General features: G+C 41.9%; 1 protein-coding gene across 2 annotated transcripts in view; it reads right to left on the bottom strand.

Moving 5' to 3' along the window:
- The window catches only part of ABCB10 (ATP binding cassette subfamily B member 10), a 45,096-nt gene that overhangs the window by 13,728 nt on the left and 9,087 nt on the right, over nucleotides 1-22,281 (bottom strand). The window contains exons 2-8 of one of the 2 annotated variants that reach the window (XM_023738476.1): nucleotides 15,649-15,849; nucleotides 14,565-14,767; nucleotides 12,283-12,417; nucleotides 8,931-9,077; nucleotides 7,899-8,034; nucleotides 5,233-5,328; nucleotides 3,480-3,689 (exon numbers count right to left, since the gene is read on the bottom strand). In XM_023738476.1, the coding sequence (XP_023594244.1) occupies nucleotides 3,480-3,689; nucleotides 5,233-5,328; nucleotides 7,899-8,034; nucleotides 8,931-9,077; nucleotides 12,283-12,417; nucleotides 14,565-14,767; nucleotides 15,649-15,829 (1,108 nt within the window). In that variant the 5' untranslated portion in view covers nucleotides 15,830-15,849. Of the gene's footprint in view, nucleotides 1-3,479; nucleotides 3,690-5,232; nucleotides 5,329-7,898; nucleotides 8,035-8,930; nucleotides 9,078-12,282; nucleotides 12,418-14,564; nucleotides 14,768-15,648; nucleotides 17,265-22,281 lie in introns of those variants that run through there. The other variant, XM_023738477.1, reaches the window with a different exon arrangement.

Here is a 22,281-nt window from a genome sequence, read left to right as displayed (position 1 = left end):
CTGAAGAAAAAATTCAAGCTTCGAGTTGCAATACTGAAGGACTCTATGGGCAAAATATTGAATGACGTAGAAAACATCAAAAGAAGATGGAAGGAATACACAGAGTTACTCTATCAAAAAGAATTGGTTGACGTTCAACCATTTCAGGAACTAGCATATGATCAAGAACCAATGGTACTGAATGAAGAAGTTCAAGCTGCACTGAAGCATTAGTGAAAAACAAGGGTCTGGGAATTAACAGAATACCAATTGAGATGTTTTAACAAATGGATGCAGCACTGGAGCCGCTCACTCATCTATGCCAAGAAATTTGGAAGACAGCTACCTGGCCACATGACTGGAGGAGATCCATATTTGCACCCATTCCAAAGAAAGGTGATACAATGGAATGTGGAAATTATCACACGCAAGTAAAACTTTGCTGAAGATAATTCAAAATCGATTATAGCAGCACGTCGACAGGGAACTGTCAGAAATTCAAGCAAGATTCAGAAGAGGATGTGGAACAAGGGGTATCATTGTTGATGTCAGATGGATCTTGGCTGAAAGCAGAGAATACCAGAAAGATGTTTACCTGTGTTTTATTGACAATGCAAAGGCATTCGACTGTGTGGATCATAATAAATTATGGATAACATTGAGAAGAATGGGAATTCCGGAACACTTAATTGTGCTCATGAGGAACCTGTACATAGATCAAGAGGTAGTCATTCGAACCGAACAAAGGGATAACGTGGTTTAAGGTCAGGAAAGGCTTGTGTCAGGGCTGCATCCTTTGGGTTGGTGAAACCATACTTATTCAATCTGTATGCTGAGTAAATAACCTGAGAAGCTGGACTATATGAAGAAAAATGTGGCATGAGGATTGGCAGAAGACTCATTGACAATCTTCAGTATGAAGATGACATGAGCTTGCTTGCTGAAAGTGAAGAGGACTTGAAGCACTTAGTGATGAAAATCAAAGACTATAGCCTTCAGTATGGATTATACCTCAACATAAAGAAAACAAAAATCCTCACAACTGGACCAATAAGCAACATCATGATAAATGGGGAAAATATTGGAAGTTGCCAAGCATTTCATTTTACTTGGATCCACAATCAACACCTATGGAAGCAGCAGTCAAGAAATCAAACGCTGCATTGCATTGGGCCAATCTGCTGCAAAAGACTTCTTCAAAGTGTTAAAAAGCAAAGATGTCACTTGAGGACAAAGGTGCACCTGACCCAAGCCATGGTATTTCCAATTGTTTCATATGAACGAGAAAGCTGGACAATGAATAAGGAAGATCAAAGAAAACTGATGCCCCTAAATTATGGTGTTGTCAAAGAGTACTGAATATAGCATGGACTGCCAGAAAAATGAACACATCTGTCTCGGAAGAAGTACAGCCAGAACGTTCCTTAGAAGCGAGGATGGCGACACTTCGTCTCACATACTTTGGACATGTTATCAGGAGGGACCAGTCCCTGGAGAAGGACATCAGGCTTGGTAAAGTGGAGGGTCAGTGAAAGAGAGGAAGAATCTCAACAAGATGGACTGACACAGTGGCTGCAATGATTGGCTTGAGCATAGCAATGATTGTGAGGATGGTATGACTGGGCAGTGTTTTGTTCTGTTGTACTTAGGGTGTACTTAGGGTGGCTATGGTTCGGAACTGATTCAACGGCATCTAATAATAAAATATGATAATAACTCCCTGTAGTGGTTAAATGACTACCCAACTTAGTTCATTCATCTTGCTCATCTCCCTGTACCATAGAGGTTGTAGAGAGCTTTTGACTCCCTTATAGCTAGCTTCAGTTATAGCACAGCTTTGATCCTGAATAGAAATCTGTGGGAGAGGGGCAAGTTGTGAGGTATTCATTTGTTGGCAGGGGTGGTACTGAAGCTGACACCTGTGCCAGTGGTAGCCTAATTCTGCTGCTTCCTGACCATGTCAGGTCAGCAACTACCTTAAACGCCTACTTCTGCAGTGAACTACAATCTATTTTGTCAACCTGTCAGTGATTTTTAAGCTTTTTATTACTCCTTAAAATACCTTTTCTGCATAAACTTAGAGGGGAATCTGCTATGTGCAACTCAGAACCTGACTGATATCCTGGCAGACCTTTTAAATAATTAGATCCTAACACTGTAGCCTTGGCTAACAGAATTAATTCTACACATTGAGGGTATTCAGTAAGTGCTCTGTGGCAATGCCCGTGACTGTTCAGAAATGCCTTGAGGGTGTGCACGGGGCAGGAGGCAGCACGCACCTTCTTTCTCCTCCTCCTCCGCAGTTAATGGCTTGGAGGCACACACACCAGCTGTAACCAGGGAAAACGTGAAGTCTCTGACTAAAAAAATTCAAGTGCCCTCTATAAGGTACACATAGCAGAAATTTAAGTGCAATTTCCCTTGATTTATTTACTGTGATGAACAAACGAGATTCACTCAATACTTTGACTTGATTTGATCCATCCAATTATAATTTTTCATAAAACCTGAATTTTTATAGCAAGCAGGCATAAGTCAAGACAACAATTCCAAAGGCAAACAGTGTCGTAAACCCCATTTTAGCACAGATGGTGATGTCATGGGTCAGACAAATAGCCAGCAGATAACCAGCTCTCACATTATTTTAACCAAAAGCACAGAGTACGAAGACCACAAAACATACTCTTTTTAAATTTGTGATTTGGTTTTTGCTAGCAGTTGTTTGCTTGCTAAGAAATCTTAGTTTCTCAATCCAAAATCAAATCAGTACATACAGAATATATACTCCAGGCAAAGGCCCATGTTAGGCTCTAAAGAGGATATAAAGAAGTAAAATAATATGCTCTTTGCTTTTAAAAATGCTTTAATTCAGTTAAAGGGGGGAAAAAACAGAAAGAGAAAAATCTATTAAGAAAATCCCAACTAGCTCAAAATAGCTTCAACAGAGCAGTTATACAGCAGTGAACTATTGATTGTCAAATTAACTGTTTTCACAATAATCACCAAAAGTTCACAGACAGAAGCAGTCACTTCAGGCTGCACAGGGCTTCACAGATTTTCCAGCAAAGAAGAACCTCAGACAGTACTCCTCCAACCCCTGCCAAGCACAGTACCCGGCCACACAGTGTGGCTGATGGGCAGCGGCAGCCAGCAGCATGTACGTCGCCCGTCTCTGGCTGCTGAACACAGCTCTCCTGCCCAGCTCTCAGCAGAGGAGCAGAGGAGGTGGAAGTCACTCTCAACTTGAAGAGGTAGGACATAAAATATACAAAAAGCCTCACAGGCCTTCTGCATTAGCTGTCATACCCCTAAAGGTGACACCTTCTGTTTAAGGGATTTCTTGGCTGGGAATAAACCCTCTGGCATTTATAACTCTAAAGCTGAAAAGTCCTTGCCCCTCCATATGATCTTCTCCAAGGCACAGGTGGAGGAGGAGGGCACAGGTGGAGAAGGAGGGCTCAGGAGGGTCTTCCTGACTTATAATACGGTGAAACACTTACCCGAAATGGGGTCATACAACCTCAGTAGGAGCGAAACCACTGTTGATTTGCCAGAACCACTTGAGCCAACCAGTGCTGTGACAGATCCAGATGGGATACAAAGGCTGAAATCCTGGAATATGGGCACTTCTGGGCGGGCCGGATAGGCAAAATGCACTTTCTTAAATTCCAAAGTGCCCTGGAAGGCCTTCTCATTTAAACTGATCCCCTCTGAAACACAAGATGGAATATCAATTACTTAAAGAAAAAATCAGCTTCATAGCTGAACTCAATCCTCCCGCTAGTTTGACTATAGATGAATGGCCCACCACAGCTATGGTCCTGGAGCAGGAGCTCTCAATGGACAAGTCGGCATGCAGGCCTATGTCCCAACACTTACCATGTCCTGCTTTGTACCTACTATGTTCAACGACCCTAAGAGGCAGAAATCACTATTTCAATTTTACTGAGGCTGAGGTTAAACAACTTGCCCAAGCCAACAGGTGGCAGAATTAAGTCCACTCTTGGATCAGTCTGGTTTCAAACCCAGTTACCTTCTCACTTTGCCACACTACCTCTATGTAGTTCCTTGCCCAGCGTTTATCTTAGAATCAAACCTACACCCAATAAATGTTTGAGGGAATGACGGTAAGTAGAGAGTGCTGCACACAGCCCACAACTGGGGAAAGCAGAGATCTACCCCGCCATGGCAGTAACCTGCCACTGACTTGGGAGAAGCTGCTCAGTCTCTCTCAGTTTGGCTTATTTTCCAAACCTGTCACACTGGAGAACATTAGGCTTTCCCTCATTGACTTGGGGGCTAACAAACAATGTTCAAACAGTCAGTGAGTAATGGGGAGTGGTTACCACTCTACCACTTCTCCTGAGTCTTAGCTGACTGGTCCAGGCCCCCTTCCTCCCGGCTTACTGGCTTCCAGAAAAGTAGTTAAGGAAGAAGGAGGTGGCTCTAGCCAATTAGTACCAATATCACCCACCCTACCCGAAATGCCAGGAAATTTAGAGGCTTTTATAGAGAGGATCCCTGCCCCTTCCTCCCCATTCTACCATCCCACACAAACTTCAAAATCACAAGGGAAGATAAATCTGGTGGGGTACCTGGGGCCACACACTTTATCCTGCTCTGAGGGGTAACACACCATCTGCAGGGAGATGCACAGCAGCAAGCCCATGAGGAGCCAGCCCCTACCCTCCCAGAAACATCCTTGGGCCCTGTGATGCCCCAGCGATGGCCTTCCTCTGTGACTACCCTCCTCCTGTCTGATAGGAAGCGTGGACTTCCCTCCTGCCACACAGCCTTCAGGTGTTCTAGTCCTCAGCATCGCAGGACTCTGCCCAGCCCTTCATTACATTCCCCATTTTATCAGCCTCCGGCATAATCACTTACATCATGGAGATGTTCCTTACCTACTGTATAAGTGGTAGTAACAAAAGAGTTGGACTGATATTTAATTTACTACCCACTAGTATGAATAAAGCATATTTCATAGCTAATATTTAGGAAGAATTATATATTGATGGCAAAGAAGAGAAAAAAAATTAAGTTAAAAAAAAAAGCTAGAAAAGCACATAAGATACCAGGGACCAAACTGACAAGGACAGGCAAAGTCATGGGATTGTGCCATCACAAGCTGAGGCGAGGCTGTCTGTGCGCCCCCTGCCCTTGAGTGGCTCATTCTTCACATGGAGGACGGGGCTGTCTCATTTCCCAAAGCCATATTTGCTCCACCAAAGAACAAACCTGTGGAGGACCCACCGTCAAAAGGAAGCTCAGGCTTTCTCTCCAGGAGCTCCCAGAGGCGTCCTCCAGCACCCAGTCCTTTCATCAGCTCAGAATAGAAAGAGCTCAGGCCTGAGGAAGACAGCAAAGTCCATACACATCACCGGACACCAGAAAATGGCCCTCAGCTACTCCCACTCCACTGGGGATAGTAACGTAACTGACTTCTAATATAAAATCTGTTACTTTCCATAAAGAATTTAAGGCAGCTATCTTGGCATCTACATTCAGAACTCTCTTTGCCTCATACCATTGTTTTCGTTTGGATTCTCCTCCTCAATTTCATTGATTTCTAATATGGACTTAATTTTTGATCAGAGAATTTACAAATACATACAGCCATACTAATTAACCACTGAATTAAAATCGCAGTGATACAGGTAGTCCACCTAGTCAAAAAATGTAACAGTATAAATAAAATGTAATGCTTATCCCATAGTAAAAAGGAGTATGAAATACCCCAATATTTATTTTAAGGACATATCCACAAAGTCACACCTCCCCTTCAGGCACTCCAGTGAATACTTCCTTTACATAGCCTAAAAACTGAGAAGGAATTTTGTAATGCTAAATATTCCAGCAATCTGTTTTTAAAGTCAGCTTTGAACTGATTTAATTAATGACTCAAACAAAGAAACTCCACGTGGTGGTCCACGTCCAGCTGCGAGACCATAACGCTCATAACATTTCCCCTTAGGAAGGGTGCTAGCAGAATGCAGTGCAGATATTCCTTCTATGGCACATGGACACTGTGCAGAATACAATGCATTCGGGTTGAATTAAAAACCCACTGGGGCTCAGGAAGAAGATTAAGAGACGCAATGATTCAAAATAAACAAGCATGCTTTTCTTCATACAACATTTCAACGCCCTCTCAGCAGCAAATGTACTTAGAATTTTATTTCCAGTGTACTATTCTAAGGAGAGACCAATACATGAAAATTCCAATTTAGTTAGCAAATAAAATAAGGCCTTCTTGCTTTGCAAATTCATCATAGAATTACTTTAAACACTGAGCTTTACAAAAGCATTTAAGATTCAATTCAGTTGGTTGAATGTACTTTCATAACCTTTAGGTACCTGTCTAGGTTGTAAATATAGAGCAGCCTGTGGTGGTACTAGATCTACAACGATGCACCCATACTTCCACTCCTCCCTTCTTGTTCCAGACAGTATGCATGTTACAATACAGTTAGCCAGAGCTGAGGTATAACATGTGGAGGTTAAGAAACCCAAACCACCCAATTTCTGCAGCTAGACAGAGCCTTATTAGCACTTCTACAACCAAGGGAGGTAACTGACTACTGATGGAATAGAGCTGTGTTTTCCAACTTATTTCTGTGCAAGACACACCTGTGAACTTGTCAGAATAAAAGCAGGGCAGTAGCATATCCAAAACAGAGACAGCTTCTAACCTGTCAAATAGTATGAAAAAAAGGGAAGGTGGCTAAGAAAGATAATGTCAAACGTGGCAGAAAACACAAGATTAGGGGAGACCAGGGAAGAAACCTGAGCTGTCGCAAGGCATGGACTGTGGGAAGAGAGGCCGTGGAGAGGTGGAGTGATGGTAAGCAAGTCCACTCTACGGTAGGACAGAGGACACGTCTTCCAGAAACACAACCACAAAGGGATCCGGGCACCCCTGGTTCAGCACATTCTGGGAGTCAAGCTCCAGCAGGCTCACCAGCAGACGGAGAGAAAAGAGCAATGCATCATTCCTCAGGCTCTCCTGAACGAACCCTCTCACTTCCCAGCACCCTGGAATGCCTTAACCAGGTTTTTTCTTTGGGACCAGCTAACAAAACTAAAATGCTATTTTTAGGGGTCTCTGCAAATCTCACTCCAGGAAATACCCTGACTTGCCTGTAGTGCCTAAGGAAAAGCATCTACATACAACCAGACATGAAAATCTTAAAAAAAAAAATCTCTGGCTGAGGTAACACTATAGGATAACCAGAAGTTCTGTCAGTCAGACATCAAGCTGTTTACCTAACCTTTCCTCTTCACTTTCAAAAGGAGGGAGGAAAACAAAAAGCAGGAAATCATTTGCCCCATGTTGCCAGAGGATGCAGGAAAGGTCCAGAAAAAAAACTTCACAGACTTCACATCACTTTGCCTCCATGAATCTTGCCTCCCTCCACCCAAGGACGGACAATAAAAGCGGAACTCAGAGATTTACGACTAAAGCAAGCAACTTTGCTTCATGTGCCTTACAATTTATAAGTACTTTTTATTGTTTGTTAGTTTTTAACTTGGTTGACTTTGTATAAAAGAAATTTTAATCCCCAGTGATTTGCCAATCACGAAAGCACCACTGCAATAGACTGTGGGTTTCCTTGTACGTTTCTGTTCAGCAAGTATCTCTCCTCCTCCCTCCATCCTACCATCAAAAGTTAACAAGCTGAACTGTAAGAGGCCTACAAAAATCCACAACTTCCTAACCAAGAAACTGCTGACCTACATGAGATGATCACACCTATAATTTTATTTTTTCTTTAAAAGCCAAGTTGGAATAACATTCCAGCACATTTTTTCAGCTGAAGCTAATTGTCTAGAGGTAATGTGAGAGTTAGGTTTTTATTTCATAAACGAAATACCTGATTTTTCATTTGAAACTCCCCAAACCTAGTTAAATGATATACCTCCAATGCTCAATCCGACCCAGAAAGCATACATGAGGAAGGAAGAGAGCTGACCCACTGTCATGTGGGCACTGCCCATCAGCAGCCCTCCTTTGTACAGGACCGAGAGCACAATCAGGTTCCCAGACAGCCCCGCCTGCAAGTGAACGAAACACAGACGTCAGGGGGACAGACTGCAAAAGGGATTAATGAGGCATTTTTTTCACTCGTATGATCGTTCTGAAATATTAAATCCAGTCTGAATTTCAAATAAATACTTTATCGAAATATTGCAATATTGAAGAAAATCACCTCAGTACCATGAAAACATAGTCACTCATCAGATTCCTAGGTCACTCAATCTACTCAGTTTGCAAAGGACAAAATATTAAAGATTTCTTCCCTAACTAGAGGAAACAAATAAATGTGTTACGTGCGCTTATGTATTTAAGCAAAACATACTGGGCAAAGGCACTAGGCTGAAAAGCTAGAGTCTCATCCCTACGACCTGGTTTTACATTCAGTAGATGTGTGGTCTGTCATACGTGCCCTCTTCTTTGAGCCTCTACTTCCTCATCTGCTAAATAATGGCGATTACTGAACCACCTCTACAGTTCTCCCAGTCTGAACATTTTATGTATGAATTTGCTCTCATGGTGATTTTCTAGTTCAATGTTGTATATGCGTTCATTGTGATCAGTGTTTCATACTTCCTTCTTGATACTCACTGAGGGTATTTCTGTTATTCTTTGGTGGTTCTCACTGTCACGGGCACCAGATGACAAGAGGGCTGATTAAAGCTCAAACTGGGAAGTTCCCAGGTGGTGCTGGTGCCCCTGATCTGGGACCACACTGTGAGAACCAGTGCTTTATCTCAGACAGCTTGTAGTCTCCCCATGCAGTCCTCTTCTTTCACAAAAATATTTTGAAGAAAGTAATTCTTAGTGCTGAAGTAGAATAACATTATTTTTACTTATGGCGAGAGCCACAGAATAAAATTCTCCGACAATCCTAACATCTGCCCTTTCGATCTTTCTAAAATGCTGTACTTACTGCTCCAAAGAAGCCAGCCCGAGCAAATGCCTCCTTCCTTGCCAACTGCATCACACAGTTCACTTGGCTGGTGTATTTCTCAATTTCAGTCATTTCTTTCCCAAAAGCTCGAACAGTTCTTATGTTTCCAATACGTTCCTCAGCTAGCTGGGAGAATAATAAATACATTTCAGTGTGAGGGATTACATTTCAAAGTTTCAAGAGGCAAAATTAAAATACGATTCTCCTTTTTAAGACACTACCAATGGAAAGCTGCTCATAATACAAGACTAAGTTAAAAAAAAAATTACAAAGCAGAGTACACAGAACCCTATTTTTATTAAAAAAAAAAAAAAAAGGAATACGTATATACATACACACATCATATAGACAGACAAATCAATAGGAACAAAGATAGATACAGAAGTATATTTTTATGCAGTAAAAAGATGTGAAGGTGAGGCGGGGCCAAGATGGTGGAGTAGTCAGATGCTTCCTGTGGTCCCCCTTACAACAAAGCCCAGAAAAAACAAGTGAATCGATTATACATGACAATCTAGGAGGCCTGAACATCAAAGACAAAATTGAGGAATCAGACTGAGTGGCAGGGGGAAGGAGAGACAGTTCAGAAGCAGTGAGGATTTGCCAGACCTGACCTGGCTGGCACTGGCACCCTGCAGGCTGGACTGGCTAGCGTGCAACGGGTGAGGCAAGCAGTGGTGCTCGGCACACATTTATCACATTGGAAGAGACTGAGCAGTGGGAAGTCTGCTCAAATCTACAGAACCAGCAAAAAACAGTGCTCAATCAGTGGCAAAAGGTAAGTACAAGCATCTAACCTACCACGCAGATTAAAAAAAAAAAAAAAAAAACCCTTTTGGGAAGTAGCTCTCTCCCATTTACCTGCCCCCTCCCTGCTCTGCTCTGTGTCCCAGTCTGGATTCAGTGATTGCTGCACCCCCTGAGCTGGAAATAGGGATCCCTCGTGTGCCCTGAGCCATTTTCCCACCTTTGAGAGGGAACAAATTAGCAAACAGGAGAAAATAATCTGCCAGCTCCCCTAAGCCAGGAACTCAGGGCAGGCACCGTCTCCTTGCCTAGGCACAGGCATAAGGGGTCCATGGACTTTGAATGTCTTTCACCCCTGCACAGACCTGTGTGGGCCCATTTCAACAGCACAGGTCCTCAATAGTACAGTACAACAGGGTATATACCTGATGCCTATTTTCAACTGTATCAGCTATAAGGGGGAGTGACAGACTCGTGACATTTGACACTGCCCTGCCCATTAAGCATCAGGGGCCTGAGGACTGGTGGCTCCACCACTCCACCGAGCCACCTGTGATAGGGGTCCAAGAATAAGGGGTGACTTCCAGTCCTAACAGCAAACAGCACTGGGTGCCCATAATCTGGCTGCAAAACCCACCTACCTACACGCTCTAGGGAACAGGGACATGCCTTCCACCCAGACACTCAGCCCCCTGCCTTGATCAGCTGATGACCCCTACTACAGCCAGATACCTGTGCCTACTCCAATCACCCCTGCCCATCTAGGACTGTAAGTGAGAGGCTGCACCACACACTTGGTGACCGATGGCCTGGACACCTGAGCTGAATCTACACAAGAAAAGTAAACGGCCTCCTGTACTCACACACCTAGTAACAACTCTAGCCACCTGGAGACAGGATGTGAGAGCTTCAAAAACACCAGTAATCAAACTAGCTCACATGGGCAGCCTAATTGGGCATATCAAAACAAGAAGCTAGGGCACAGTAAGCAAACATAGAATAAGTAAATATAATAACTTACTGATGGCTCGGAGACAACAGTCAATATCAAATCACATAAAGAGGCAGACCATGATGGCTTCAGCAAGCCACCAAAACAAAGAATCAAGAAACCTTCATAGGAAGAGAACTTCTTGGAATTACTGGAGATAGAATTCAAAGATTAATATACAGAACTCTTCAGAGATCAAGAAGGAAGTTAATCAAAACACAGAACAAGCCAAGGAACACACAAACAAAGCAACAGCAGAACTTAAGAAGGTTATAAAAGAGCATAATGACAAATTTAACAGGCTGCAAGAATCCATAGAGACAGCAACTGGAATTCCAAAAGATTAACAATAAAATTTCAGAATTAGACAACTCAATAGAAAGTCATAGAAGCAGAATTGAGGCAATGGAAGTCAGAATTAGTAAGATTGAACATAAAGCACTTGACACCAACTTATTTGAGGAAAATCAGATAAAAGAACTTTAAAAAATGAAGAAACCCTAAGAACTATGTGGGACTCTTTCAAGAGGAATAACCTACAAGTGATTGGAGTACCAGAACAAGGAGGGATAATACAAAATACAGAGAGAATTGTTGAACATTTGTTGGCAGAAAACTTCCCTGATATCGTGAAAGATGAGAAGACATCTATACAAGAAGCTCATTGAATCCCACACAAAGTAGACCCCAAAAGAAAGTCACCAAGACATATTATAATCAAACTTGCCAAAACCAAAGATAAAGAGAGAATTTTAAGAGTGGCCAGGAATGAACAAAAAGTCATCTACAAAGAAGAGTCAATAAGACTAAGCTTGGACTACTCAACAGAATCCATGCAGGCAAGAAGGCAATGGAATGACATATATAAAGCCTTGAAGGAAAAAAACTGCCAGCCAAGAATTATATATCCAGCAAAACTGTCTCTCAAATATAATGGTGAAATTAGGGCATTTCCAGATAAACAGAAGTTTAGGGAATTTGTAAAAACCAAACAAAAATTACATGAAATACTAAAGGGAGTCCTCCAGTTAGAAAATCCGTAACATCAGATAACAACCCAATTCTAGAACACATCTAGAACAACCAGATATCAACTCAGATAGGGAAGTCACAAAAATAAAAAGATCTGAAAGGGCAGACTCCAAGCTGTTAATAATATTAATTCTGAGAGACAGGATTACGTGTGTTTTTGTTTTTTTTCCTTATCCATATTTTCAAATTTTTCAATTATAAACATGCACGGCCTTTGTAACATTAAAATATAAAAAGTCACTTTTAATTTTTTAAAAAGACAATACTGCACAGCATTGCAAAACTAGCTTTATAAATTAACAAAGAAATGACTTCAAACATGATTAGCTTTTTGTCCTATGAGAAACAGCAATAGCAAGATGTTCATATGGTGCTCAGTCAAGTTAGATCACTTTTGAGATGTGGGCAGTAGTCTACTCTAACAGGTAGGGATTTCAGCAAACAGGAAAAGTAAGGGAAGGGACTTGGAAAGCCTAAGCACATCCCTTAGGGTCTGCCCCTTAGGAACTTGGCTCTGAACCTATTCCACAGAAGACCAAGAGGACTTGGAAGGGCCTTTACCTGAGTGGCTTGTGCCAGGGAATCCTGAGTGACTCTGGTCAGCTTCCGTAGATATCGTCCATAAATCACAGCAAGAATGGACACTGGAGGTACAACACTCAAAACAAAAATGGCCAGTTTAGGTGAGACAAAAAACTGTCAAAAACAAAAGCCAGAAAGTGTTTATTACATAGAGTGGCAAGAAATTCTCATTACCTACTATAGTTTTATGTTGTTGTTGTTTCTTTTTCTTTAGTAAACAGGCCTGCTTGAATGTGCTATCTCAAAGTTGTACAGCCTGGTTTTTTTTTATTATTTATTTTGCTCTTGTTGTTGAGAATACACACAGCAAAACATACACCAATTCGGCAGCTTCTACATGTACCATTTAGTGACCTTGATTAAATTCTTCAAGTTGTGCAGCCATTCTCACCCTCCCTTTCTGAGTTGATCCTCCCCCGTTAACATAAATTCACTGCCCCCTAAGGTTTCTATCTAATCTTTTGAGTTGCTGTTGGAAAACATATAAATAGTTCTTAAAATAGCATAGTGCTCAAGGCAGACATTTTTTTTACTAGTTAAGCTAAACCATTATTTGGTTTTAAGAAGACTTCAGAGGATATTTTTGGTTAAAGGTTTAAAGATTATCTCAGGCCAGTAGTTTCAGGGGTTCATTCAACATTTATGGCTTCAAGAAGTCTAGAGTCCATGAGAATTTTAAATTCTTTCTGCATTTTCCCCCCTTTTGATCAGGATTCTTCTATAGAATCCTTGATCAAAATGTTCAGTGATGGTCGCTGGGCATTATCCAGTTCTGGTCTCATGGCAGAAGAGGCAGTTCATGCAGGCAATTAGCCATACATTCCATTTCCTGTACTCCTGATGCTCCTTCTTCCTCTGTTGCTCCAGGCAAATAGAGACCAATTATTGTGCCTTGGATGGCCACTTGCAAGCTTTTAAGACTCCAGGCACTATGCAATGAACTAGGAGGTAGAACAGAAGCACTGAACATGTTATTAGGCCAATTAACTGGCAAAAAAAAAAAACAAAACCTGTTGCTGTCAAGTCAATTCTGACTTAGAGTGACCCTACAGGACAGAGTGAAACTGCCCTATATGGTTTCCAAGGAGCAGCTGGTAGATTTGAACTACAGATCTTTTTGGTAAGCAGCCAAGCTCTTAACCACTGTGCCATCAGGGCTCCAGTAATTAACTAGGATGTCCCATGAAACCATGACCCTAAACCTCCAAACCAAGAAACCAAATCTCATTAGGTTTTTGGTTATACATAAGCAGCCTCAGCAGCTACTCTTTTTTTTTTGCAAACATATCTTTCACACAACTTTTGCCTATTCAACTTATTGACAGCAATTACAATAATCAGTTGTGCAACCTTACCCTTAATGTGAATTTTCAATCACCATGTACAGCCTGTTTTGGTAGAACTTTTCAGACATTTTTATCTTTAAAAAATCCCATGAATATTCAGCATACCATACAGAAGTCATCTGACAGAGAGCTTCTAAAGAAAGGATGGAAATATTGTACCCTCGGACCAATCCTGTACATACTAGACCAGGTTTTTCTATAACAGATAAGGAGGAGGCCAGGAATTCTATACAGCTAGTCCCTGACTTATGACGGTGTTCCATTCTGATGACGCTGCCATTAGGTCGGTTCTGATGTAAGTTGAAGACCTCTAATTTTTTTAGTTTCCATAACCTGTTATATGGCAGTGCTTTGAACAGTAAATCATAACACTGAACATCTGTGAGTGAACATCTGAAAATGAGAACATCAGCAAATCATGCACTGCACATTGTATGTAGTACATACTACTAACAATAAGATGTAAAAAAAAAAAAAAGACAGTTTATCATAACTTGAATACACCGTTACGTCGGGGACTACCTATATTCAATTCTGGATCACCTCAATGGCACTGAACAACCAAAGCAACACATCCCTCTGGATATCAAGATGGCGGAGAAACTAAAAACCTCTCATCCTCTAACAACAAACAGCTAAAGAAAACTAGGGGCACATAACAATAACAAGTGGAAGGACAGTTAGGGTTGTCTTTCATGGATCAGTGGACCGAAGTCTCAGCAAGATGCAGCAGGCACATTCAGATCACGAAGGAGGAGGCAATCTGCACACCCTGAGGCCCTGTGGCTGTGCTCCTAGCTCTGCATGCTTACAGAATAGTGAGACACAGCACACCTGAAGCTCACCTCATGCTTGAGAGGCTGGCATAGGCCAAGCCTTGGCCAGAAGGCACCAAATGAGAACTAGCCAACGTACCATCATGCCGATGCCAAAAGAAGCCTGGGCCCCGGCCCGGAGTCCATCCGAGAGGTTTTCAGTCACCGAGCGCCCCAGGAGAGCAGTGTCTGAGGAGAGGCGGTTAATCAGTTCACCTGTGCGAGTCTTGTCAAAGAAAGCAACCTCCTGCCTCAGAACAGAGGAAAATAATGAAGCTTTCAACTGATTCACAATGCGCTGACCTGCAAAAGCAAGAGGGAATGGCATCACACCACATGGGTACAACCATTTGCCTGCAGCAGTTTAGCCTGGTGTCATAAAGCCTTCTAAGCCCTACAGCCACTGAGGCATGTCTGTGGCACCATATCAGATCAGTGGAAATGGACTTTACCTCAGCCCTGGCACATGAACAGTCATATTAGTGAGGAATATTAATTTTCTCTTAGTAACTACAGACTGTGGATGCTGGGGAGAGGAGGCAGTGATAAACAGAATATGACTGAGAGATTTTTTAAAATTACTATTTACACTTAAATTTTGCTACATTAACTCCTCAAAAGCTAATTTTGTTACTCCTTGGCAACACTCTTCTGTATTGAACCTTCAAACAGCGTGAAATGGTTAATGATCTACAGAGTATTTTATTAGCTAAATGAGCAGCAACAGACTTAGAGTTTGGTGTCCTGGGCTCTGTCATTATTGTGATAGCTATTTGCCTTGTTAATAACTAGGTCTCTTTAGGGAAATACTGTAGAATTTATCAGCCCAGATTGTGCTGAAGAGCAAACAAAAGCATGGGGGAGATAATGGGTGTCTGCAGCTCCCTGAAGGGCTCCAGAATTCCAGCCTCATGACTGACAGCCTGTTCTCAAACCTCCCATAATACAGATACGGCTATTTCCCTCACAGCTCCACTCCAATTCACATAAAAGAACTGAGAAACTAGTGCCTGATATAAAGCATCCCGTAACTCCAACATCGGGCTGACGTGGGGATCTGTCCCCGAGTGTGATGCCTGGGGAGGAGCAGCAGGAACCACGAAGCACACGGAGCCGGAGGCCCACACCAAATCCACAGGCTCTCTGCACATTTCTTTGTTTGCCCAAGACGGAGGGCTTTTTACCTGCAGTCTGCATGAGGTAGACACGGATCGCATTAGCAGCAGCTCCACACAGAAACACACCGCTGAGTGCAAGGCAGAGGTTGGTCAGACTGTTGGTGTAGTCCACAGCGGGGTCTGTGTAAATAACATCGATGATCTTCCCCAGGAAGAAAGGGGCGGACATGGTGATGACACTGGACATGGCCAGAAACCCCACAGCGGCTGGAAGGAGAGAGCCATGTTACGCTGTAAGCACTTCGGGAGGGCTCAGGGCTTTACTCTGCTTTCTTTTTTGCAAATTTTGCCCCATACTGGGTTTACAATGCTTCTTTTTTAAATAAACTGTCTTCAGGGTATGTACTGATGTCAGTAGCTAGGAGCTTTCCCCTTTGTGCCTGGATTCCTGACTAAAGGGAAGCACAAAATGAGCTCTGAGGCCGGAACAAGGAAGGGGCTGTAAGGACCTTACTGATCTGTCCCAGGCAGATAAAATGACTTTCTGCATTATCCTGCTCTGATTACCCCTTCCTTATCAAGTATAATCGAGAGCTAACTATGAATACCCATTCTGGCCTTCCTTCCTGCCTCCTGGTTTTGATGTTCATCTCAGATTCTATTTTTCCTATATTCATGCGATACACTGTTCTTCCCTGGAGCCTGACTATACCTTAGCTTGAAGATTATCTAGGCAAAGCTCTTGTTTATGTCTAGGATTTCAAACCCTTTATGTAACCTTTGGAAAGCAGTTATCAGCACCCATGACACATGTGTTAAGTTCCTTCTTAATAGAATTGCTTTGGGGAATAAAGCTATGGAATATCAGCCTGGTGTGAAAAAAAACAAATACATGATTGTTCGCCCAGTTAAAACACAAAGGGGACAGAGTCTTAGCAGAAAAGAAAATTCAGTTAGGAAAAAATACATCACAGACAAAATTGTTCATAAGATGAATACAAATTTAAATGACAAAGATGCACCATTTTTCATCTATTGGATTGGCAAACATCAGTGTGATAACACACTGTGTTGGTGAAAGTGTGGGGAAAGGGGCACTTACACTGTTAGTGGGAGTGCAAATTGGTACCACTTCTGTGGAGAGCAATTAGACCGTACCTCTCAAAGTGCAAATACACATTCCTTTTGATCTGGCAATTCTACCTCTAGAAATTTCACTTACAGGTACAATCTCATACAAAAGAGTCAAAAACATCCTAACCATCCATCAATAGGGAACTAGTTAAGTCAACTAGGGAGCATTTATTTTATCAATATGTGCGCATTAAAAAGAATGAGGTAACTCTATAGATACTGACAGGGAGCAATCGACCAAGGTATACTATTAATGAAAAAAGTATGTCTAGAACACAAATGTTAACACTTGTGGGTTTTGTCTGTTTGTTTTTAAAGTTTATGTATACAGAGAACATCTTCTGAAGAGTAGCACTGGGTAGCTAGGGGACAGGGTGGAAGGGAAGCCTCCTTTTCACTATGCACCTTCTGAATTTCCTACTATGTGCATATATTATCTCTAAGAAAGCATTTAAAAAGCCAGGCAGGAACAAGCAGATCCCTCCAACATAGTCAATGGCAGGGCTCCTAGGCAGACACAACATGGGCCAAGCTCTAGGAGATGGGAGTTCCCAATGCTCTGCAAAGAGTGACTGTTCCTCCATTTGTGTTTTGACTAACGCTAACACTTCAGTTAGCAAACTTGGTGCCAACTGGTTTTTCAGTTGGCAAACACACACTAGGAGAAACATTTCACACATGGCACTCTCACCTCTCTGAGGTCTTTATTCTAATGTCCTCTTCTCAAGAAGGAGACCGCCTAATTTAAAATACAAAGTCTAATACTCTGCGTGCCTCCCTCCCCCTCCCTCTTTTTCCCCTAACACTTCCCATTGTCTGACATTCTAAATGTTTATTATTTACTCCTCCATTAGGACATAAGAGATCTTTGTCTATTTTGTTCATTGCCATGTCCCCATTGCTTACAGTGACTCTTAAACAGTAAAAACTCAATAACTATTCATTGAATGAATGAATTAAATTTCAGCAAAGGAGGCAGAAAAGTGTACCACACCAAACTACATCATGAGCATAAGTTCTTTATTAGCCTTCACAGGAATGTAAGACCTAGTAGATCACAGAGTCTGTGTGGAAACAATTTCTTGGCACAGAGCCAGAAGGCCCATGTGCCTGGTTTAAAGGCCTATAATCTCAATCTGAGTAACGTGAAACTGGCCAAGGGATCAATTTATTTTTATTGTAGACACCCCCAAAACATTCTAAATAGGCTGTGCTGGGCTAGCTGAAAGAGGTCAACTCAAGGTCAGGAATAAGAAACCTCCCGTAAGGCAAAATTCCTTGATGATTAAATTTCTATATGTCCTTTGATATATGGCATGTCCTTAACGACTGTTTTCACAATTGACTAACTCTGAAACCCTGCACATGCTCTATCTCCTGAAAAACCAACGTGAAAGGAATTTACCATGACCTTCAGGAAACTACCCTGCTTGGACCTTGATACTCTGAATTCTTATGAACTGACCACCCATAGGATCAACACGTGATTCTCAACAAACAAATGCTGTAATGTAACATCCAAAGGTCACCCGATGAAAATTTATTACCTATATAATCTGCCTTCACTATCCCCTCTTCAGAGTGCCTTCCCTATACTTTCAGTTTGATGTTGCTCAATTTAAATCACATCTGCTCACAATAAATATATTCAGTTACACTAACTTCTGTTGTTTCTCCAGGTGGTTAGGTTTCTTGACAATTCCTAATGTCAGAAGCGGGATCCAAAGTGGATGAATGGCATCCCCCAGAGCTCTCATCAGACACAGATGTGATGCCCCCAAAAGCCCTTTTGGCTTATGGTCTCCACAGACCATCTGGAGGTCATCTCAGTAAGCCCCCTCAGATTCTTGGGCTCCACTTCTTTTGCCTTTTGAGCTTAAATCAAATATTTATTGTGAGTTTGGTGAATCTGTTGTTTTGTAACACTTAAGACTGTCTCAAAATGGGGTCTGCCAAATCCAAGAAAGCAGAAGATTCTCCTAGTAGAACTCTGGGTTTGCTACATGACCAAGAACTATGGATCTAGGACTTGTATTTGGATTTATGAGCTGAGGTCACAGTTTGTCAAATGAGTGGCCACTCTGAGATACTTTCCAATTGGAAAAACTAGTGTACTTAAGGTCTAAATTAGAAAAGCATGGTGCCAAAACTGGACAGACACAATGGGATGCTTATTTTGACTGGTATTCTGAGGCTTCTAAACACATTCAGGATTCTAAAATAATCTCTATAAAAGATACTGTTTTGAAACTGACTGAAAGTAACTTAAACTCCTTAACAAAATAACTGCTTTACAAAACAGGGACTTTAATTATTTTTCTCCCTCTGCTCCTCTTTACCCAACTATACCTCCTTATCTGGATGAATGCTCTGACCTCTCTGAAATGTCCTTTTCCCACTTTGATTTTCCTTCAGATCCTAAACCCTCCAGGGCCCGTGTGCCCCAAATGCCTTTTAAAATAAAACCTTGTGAAGAATGGAGGGAGGGGGGAAATACCCATCATTACTTTTACTCCATGGTCCAAAGCCAAGTTAAAGCCCATAGCAAAGGAATTTCCTAACCCTGTGGAACACCCATGGAAATTCACAGAGGAATTTAGGATATTAATTCAAGCCTACCAAATCAGGCCTCCCCGACTTATATCAGCTAATATACATTCTGGTGGGTCCAGGGGACGCCCCAAACTGGATCCAGTTAGCGGAACAAAAAAATGCTGAATGAAGTTTAGAAGCTGGTCCTGCGACCCCACCTAAATTTTTAAAGGCTGCAGCTCATAAGCTGTTAGAAGCTATACCAGAAGCTTTTCCTCGAAAGACTGATTGGCCAAAATTCAAGGATGCAAACAGAGACTGGACGAAACTGTATACAATTTCCAGGAACGTTTAACCAAAGCTTTCTCTGAATCTTCTGGCCTAGAAATAAACAGTGCTGGGATAGCTTTTAACTCTGTTTGTTAATGGCCTTAAACCTGAATTAGCCACTCTGGTCAAAAGACATTGTTTAGACTAGGAAATGGTTCCAATAGTGGAACTAACAAACTTAACTGAACTTTGGCTCAGATCCTTCAAACTGATAAGACAAATAAGCAGAATCACCTCATGGCTTTACAACTTCAACAGCTCCAATATTCTACCACCAAACCTGGCAATCCCCCAGTTGCTAAACCCACCAGGATTTGCCATTATTACAAAAAACTGGGGCACTGGAAACAAGAATGCCACAAATTACAGACAAAACTCCAAAATTAAAACTTCAAGGATCTATCCTGGTGGGGTTCCAAGGAAGTTGTTAGGCTGCAACCAGCTTTGCCACTTAATTCCCAAGACAAAACTACATTACTTATCAGTGGTAAACCTTGCACCTTTTTAATTGAGACTTGTGCCACCTTGTCTGCAATTAACCCCACTTCTTTATTGGATCCTATTCCTTGGTATACAAAAACTACTGGTATAGTGGAGATTTATAACATTACTCAGTGTGTCACCCAGTCCCTCCCCATTTCTGTTTCTGTAGGTTCAATCACCGATCATCACTCATTCCTTTTATGTGACGCTGCCCTTGTAAATCTCTTGGGAAGAGGCCTGTTGAGATAATGGGACCGTATAATAACCTTTAACAAAAAGGGGAATGCAATTCAACTTCCAGAAAACCCTACCCCTGAACTAATATGTCACTTAAAGGCCCTAAATCTGCCATAGGAAAAGGCCCCTTTGGAGACAGAACATCCCCTACTATCTACTATTCCTTCTCAGCTATGGTCAACCTCTTCTGCCAATATAGGGAATATACTGAGTGCCCAACCTATTAAAGTCCAAACTGACCCCTTTAAACGCCTCCCTGCTATACCTCAATACTCACTGAAATCTGAGGCCATTTAAAATCTCACCCCTATAATAAAGCATTTCCTAAACAAAACATTTATTATACCTTTTTTCGTCTTTGCAACATTCCCAAAATTCCTGTTAAAAAGCCCCATGGCAAAGGGTAGAAATTTGTACAAGATCTTCATGCAATTAACCAATTGATAATCCTCTGCTTTCCAGTAGTAACCAACCCCCACCTACTTTTATACCAAGTACCCCCTGAGGCTACAGTTTACACTGTCTTTGATTTTATGCAGTGCATTTTTTTTTTTTTTTTTTTTTTAGCATTCCTGTCCACCCACAAAGTCAATACTTGTTTGCCTTCACTTGGGTAGGACAACAATTCACCTGGGCAGTCATGCCTTAAGGATTCACTCAGTCCCGTGGTCATTTTTCTCAAGTCTTAAAAATGGACCTAGAGGATTTAGATTTCCCCTATAAGTCTGTCATCATTCAGTATGTGGACAACTTACTGAACTTACTGACTTGTTCCAAATCTAAGTAAAGTTGTGAAAAGGATTCTGTTTATTTGCTAACCCTGTTGGCTCATAAGGGACACACAGTATCTAAGGACAAATTACAATTTGTCCTGGCACAAGTTAAATATCTAGGATGTTTCCTTACTAGTCAAAGTGTTCAACTGGACTCCACACGTTTAAAAACCATTTGTGACTTCCCTTTGCTCCATACAAAGAGACAGCTTAAAGGGTTCCTGGGCCTGTGTGGATACTGCCTAACTTGGATCCCCAATTTTCTTCTCATGGCCCAACCCCTTTATGTCTTATTGAAAGCTGAAACCTCTGAACCTCTTGTTTGGACTAAAGAAAGGAAACATCAATTCCAGGAGCTAAAAACAGCCCTATCTAAACCCCTAGCCCTGGGAATCCCTAATTATGACAAGGCTTTTACAAGATATATACACAAAAGAAACGGAAATGCACTAGGAATTCTGACTCCAAAACACAGAAGTCAAAGAGACCTATTGGTTACTATAGTTTCAAGCCTGACCTGGTAGCCCAGGTCTACCCTCCCTGTTTATGAGCGGTAGATGCCACTGCTAAATTAGTACAGGTCACTGCACTACATGTATTTTTATGCAAATAATTTTGTCAGCCGTGCAACAACCTCCCCCGGTGTGTTATTTTATTTATGTGGGTGCATTATTTGCAAAAAATGGGGTAGTGGTGGGGAACAATTTGAAAGTTCCTTGTCACGGATTGAATTGTGTCCCCCAAAAATATGCATCAACTTGGTTAGGCCATGATTCCCAGTACTGTGTGGTTGTCCTCTATTTTGTGACTGTAATTTTCCTATATATTGTAAACCCTATATCTCTGCCTGTGGTTAATGGGGCAAGACTGGATTATGTTAAACAGGATTAGGGTGGGACTGTAACATCCTTACTAAGGTCACATCTCTGATCCAATGTAAAGGGAGCTTCCCTGGGGTGTGGCCTGTACCACCTTTTATCTTAAAAGAGATAAAAGGAAAGGGAAGTGAGCAGAGAGGGGGGACCTCATACCACCAAGAAAGCAGTGCCGTGAACAAAGCGCATTCTTTGGATCCAGGGTCCCTGCATGGAGAAGCTCCTAGTCCGCGGGAAGATTTATGAGAAGGCCGACACAGAGAAAAAGCCTTCCCCTGGAGCTGATGCCCTGAATTTGGACTTTTAGCCTACTTTACTGTGAGGAAATAAACTTC

This window comes from Trichechus manatus, unplaced genomic scaffold (genome assembly GCF_000243295.1).
Source record: "Trichechus manatus latirostris isolate Lorelei unplaced genomic scaffold, TriManLat1.0 scaffold00117, whole genome shotgun sequence".
NCBI lineage: Eukaryota > Metazoa > Chordata > Mammalia > Sirenia > Trichechidae > Trichechus > Trichechus manatus.
The sequence above is the reverse complement of the archived record's forward strand: the minus strand, read 5'-3'. Positions and strand labels throughout refer to the sequence as shown.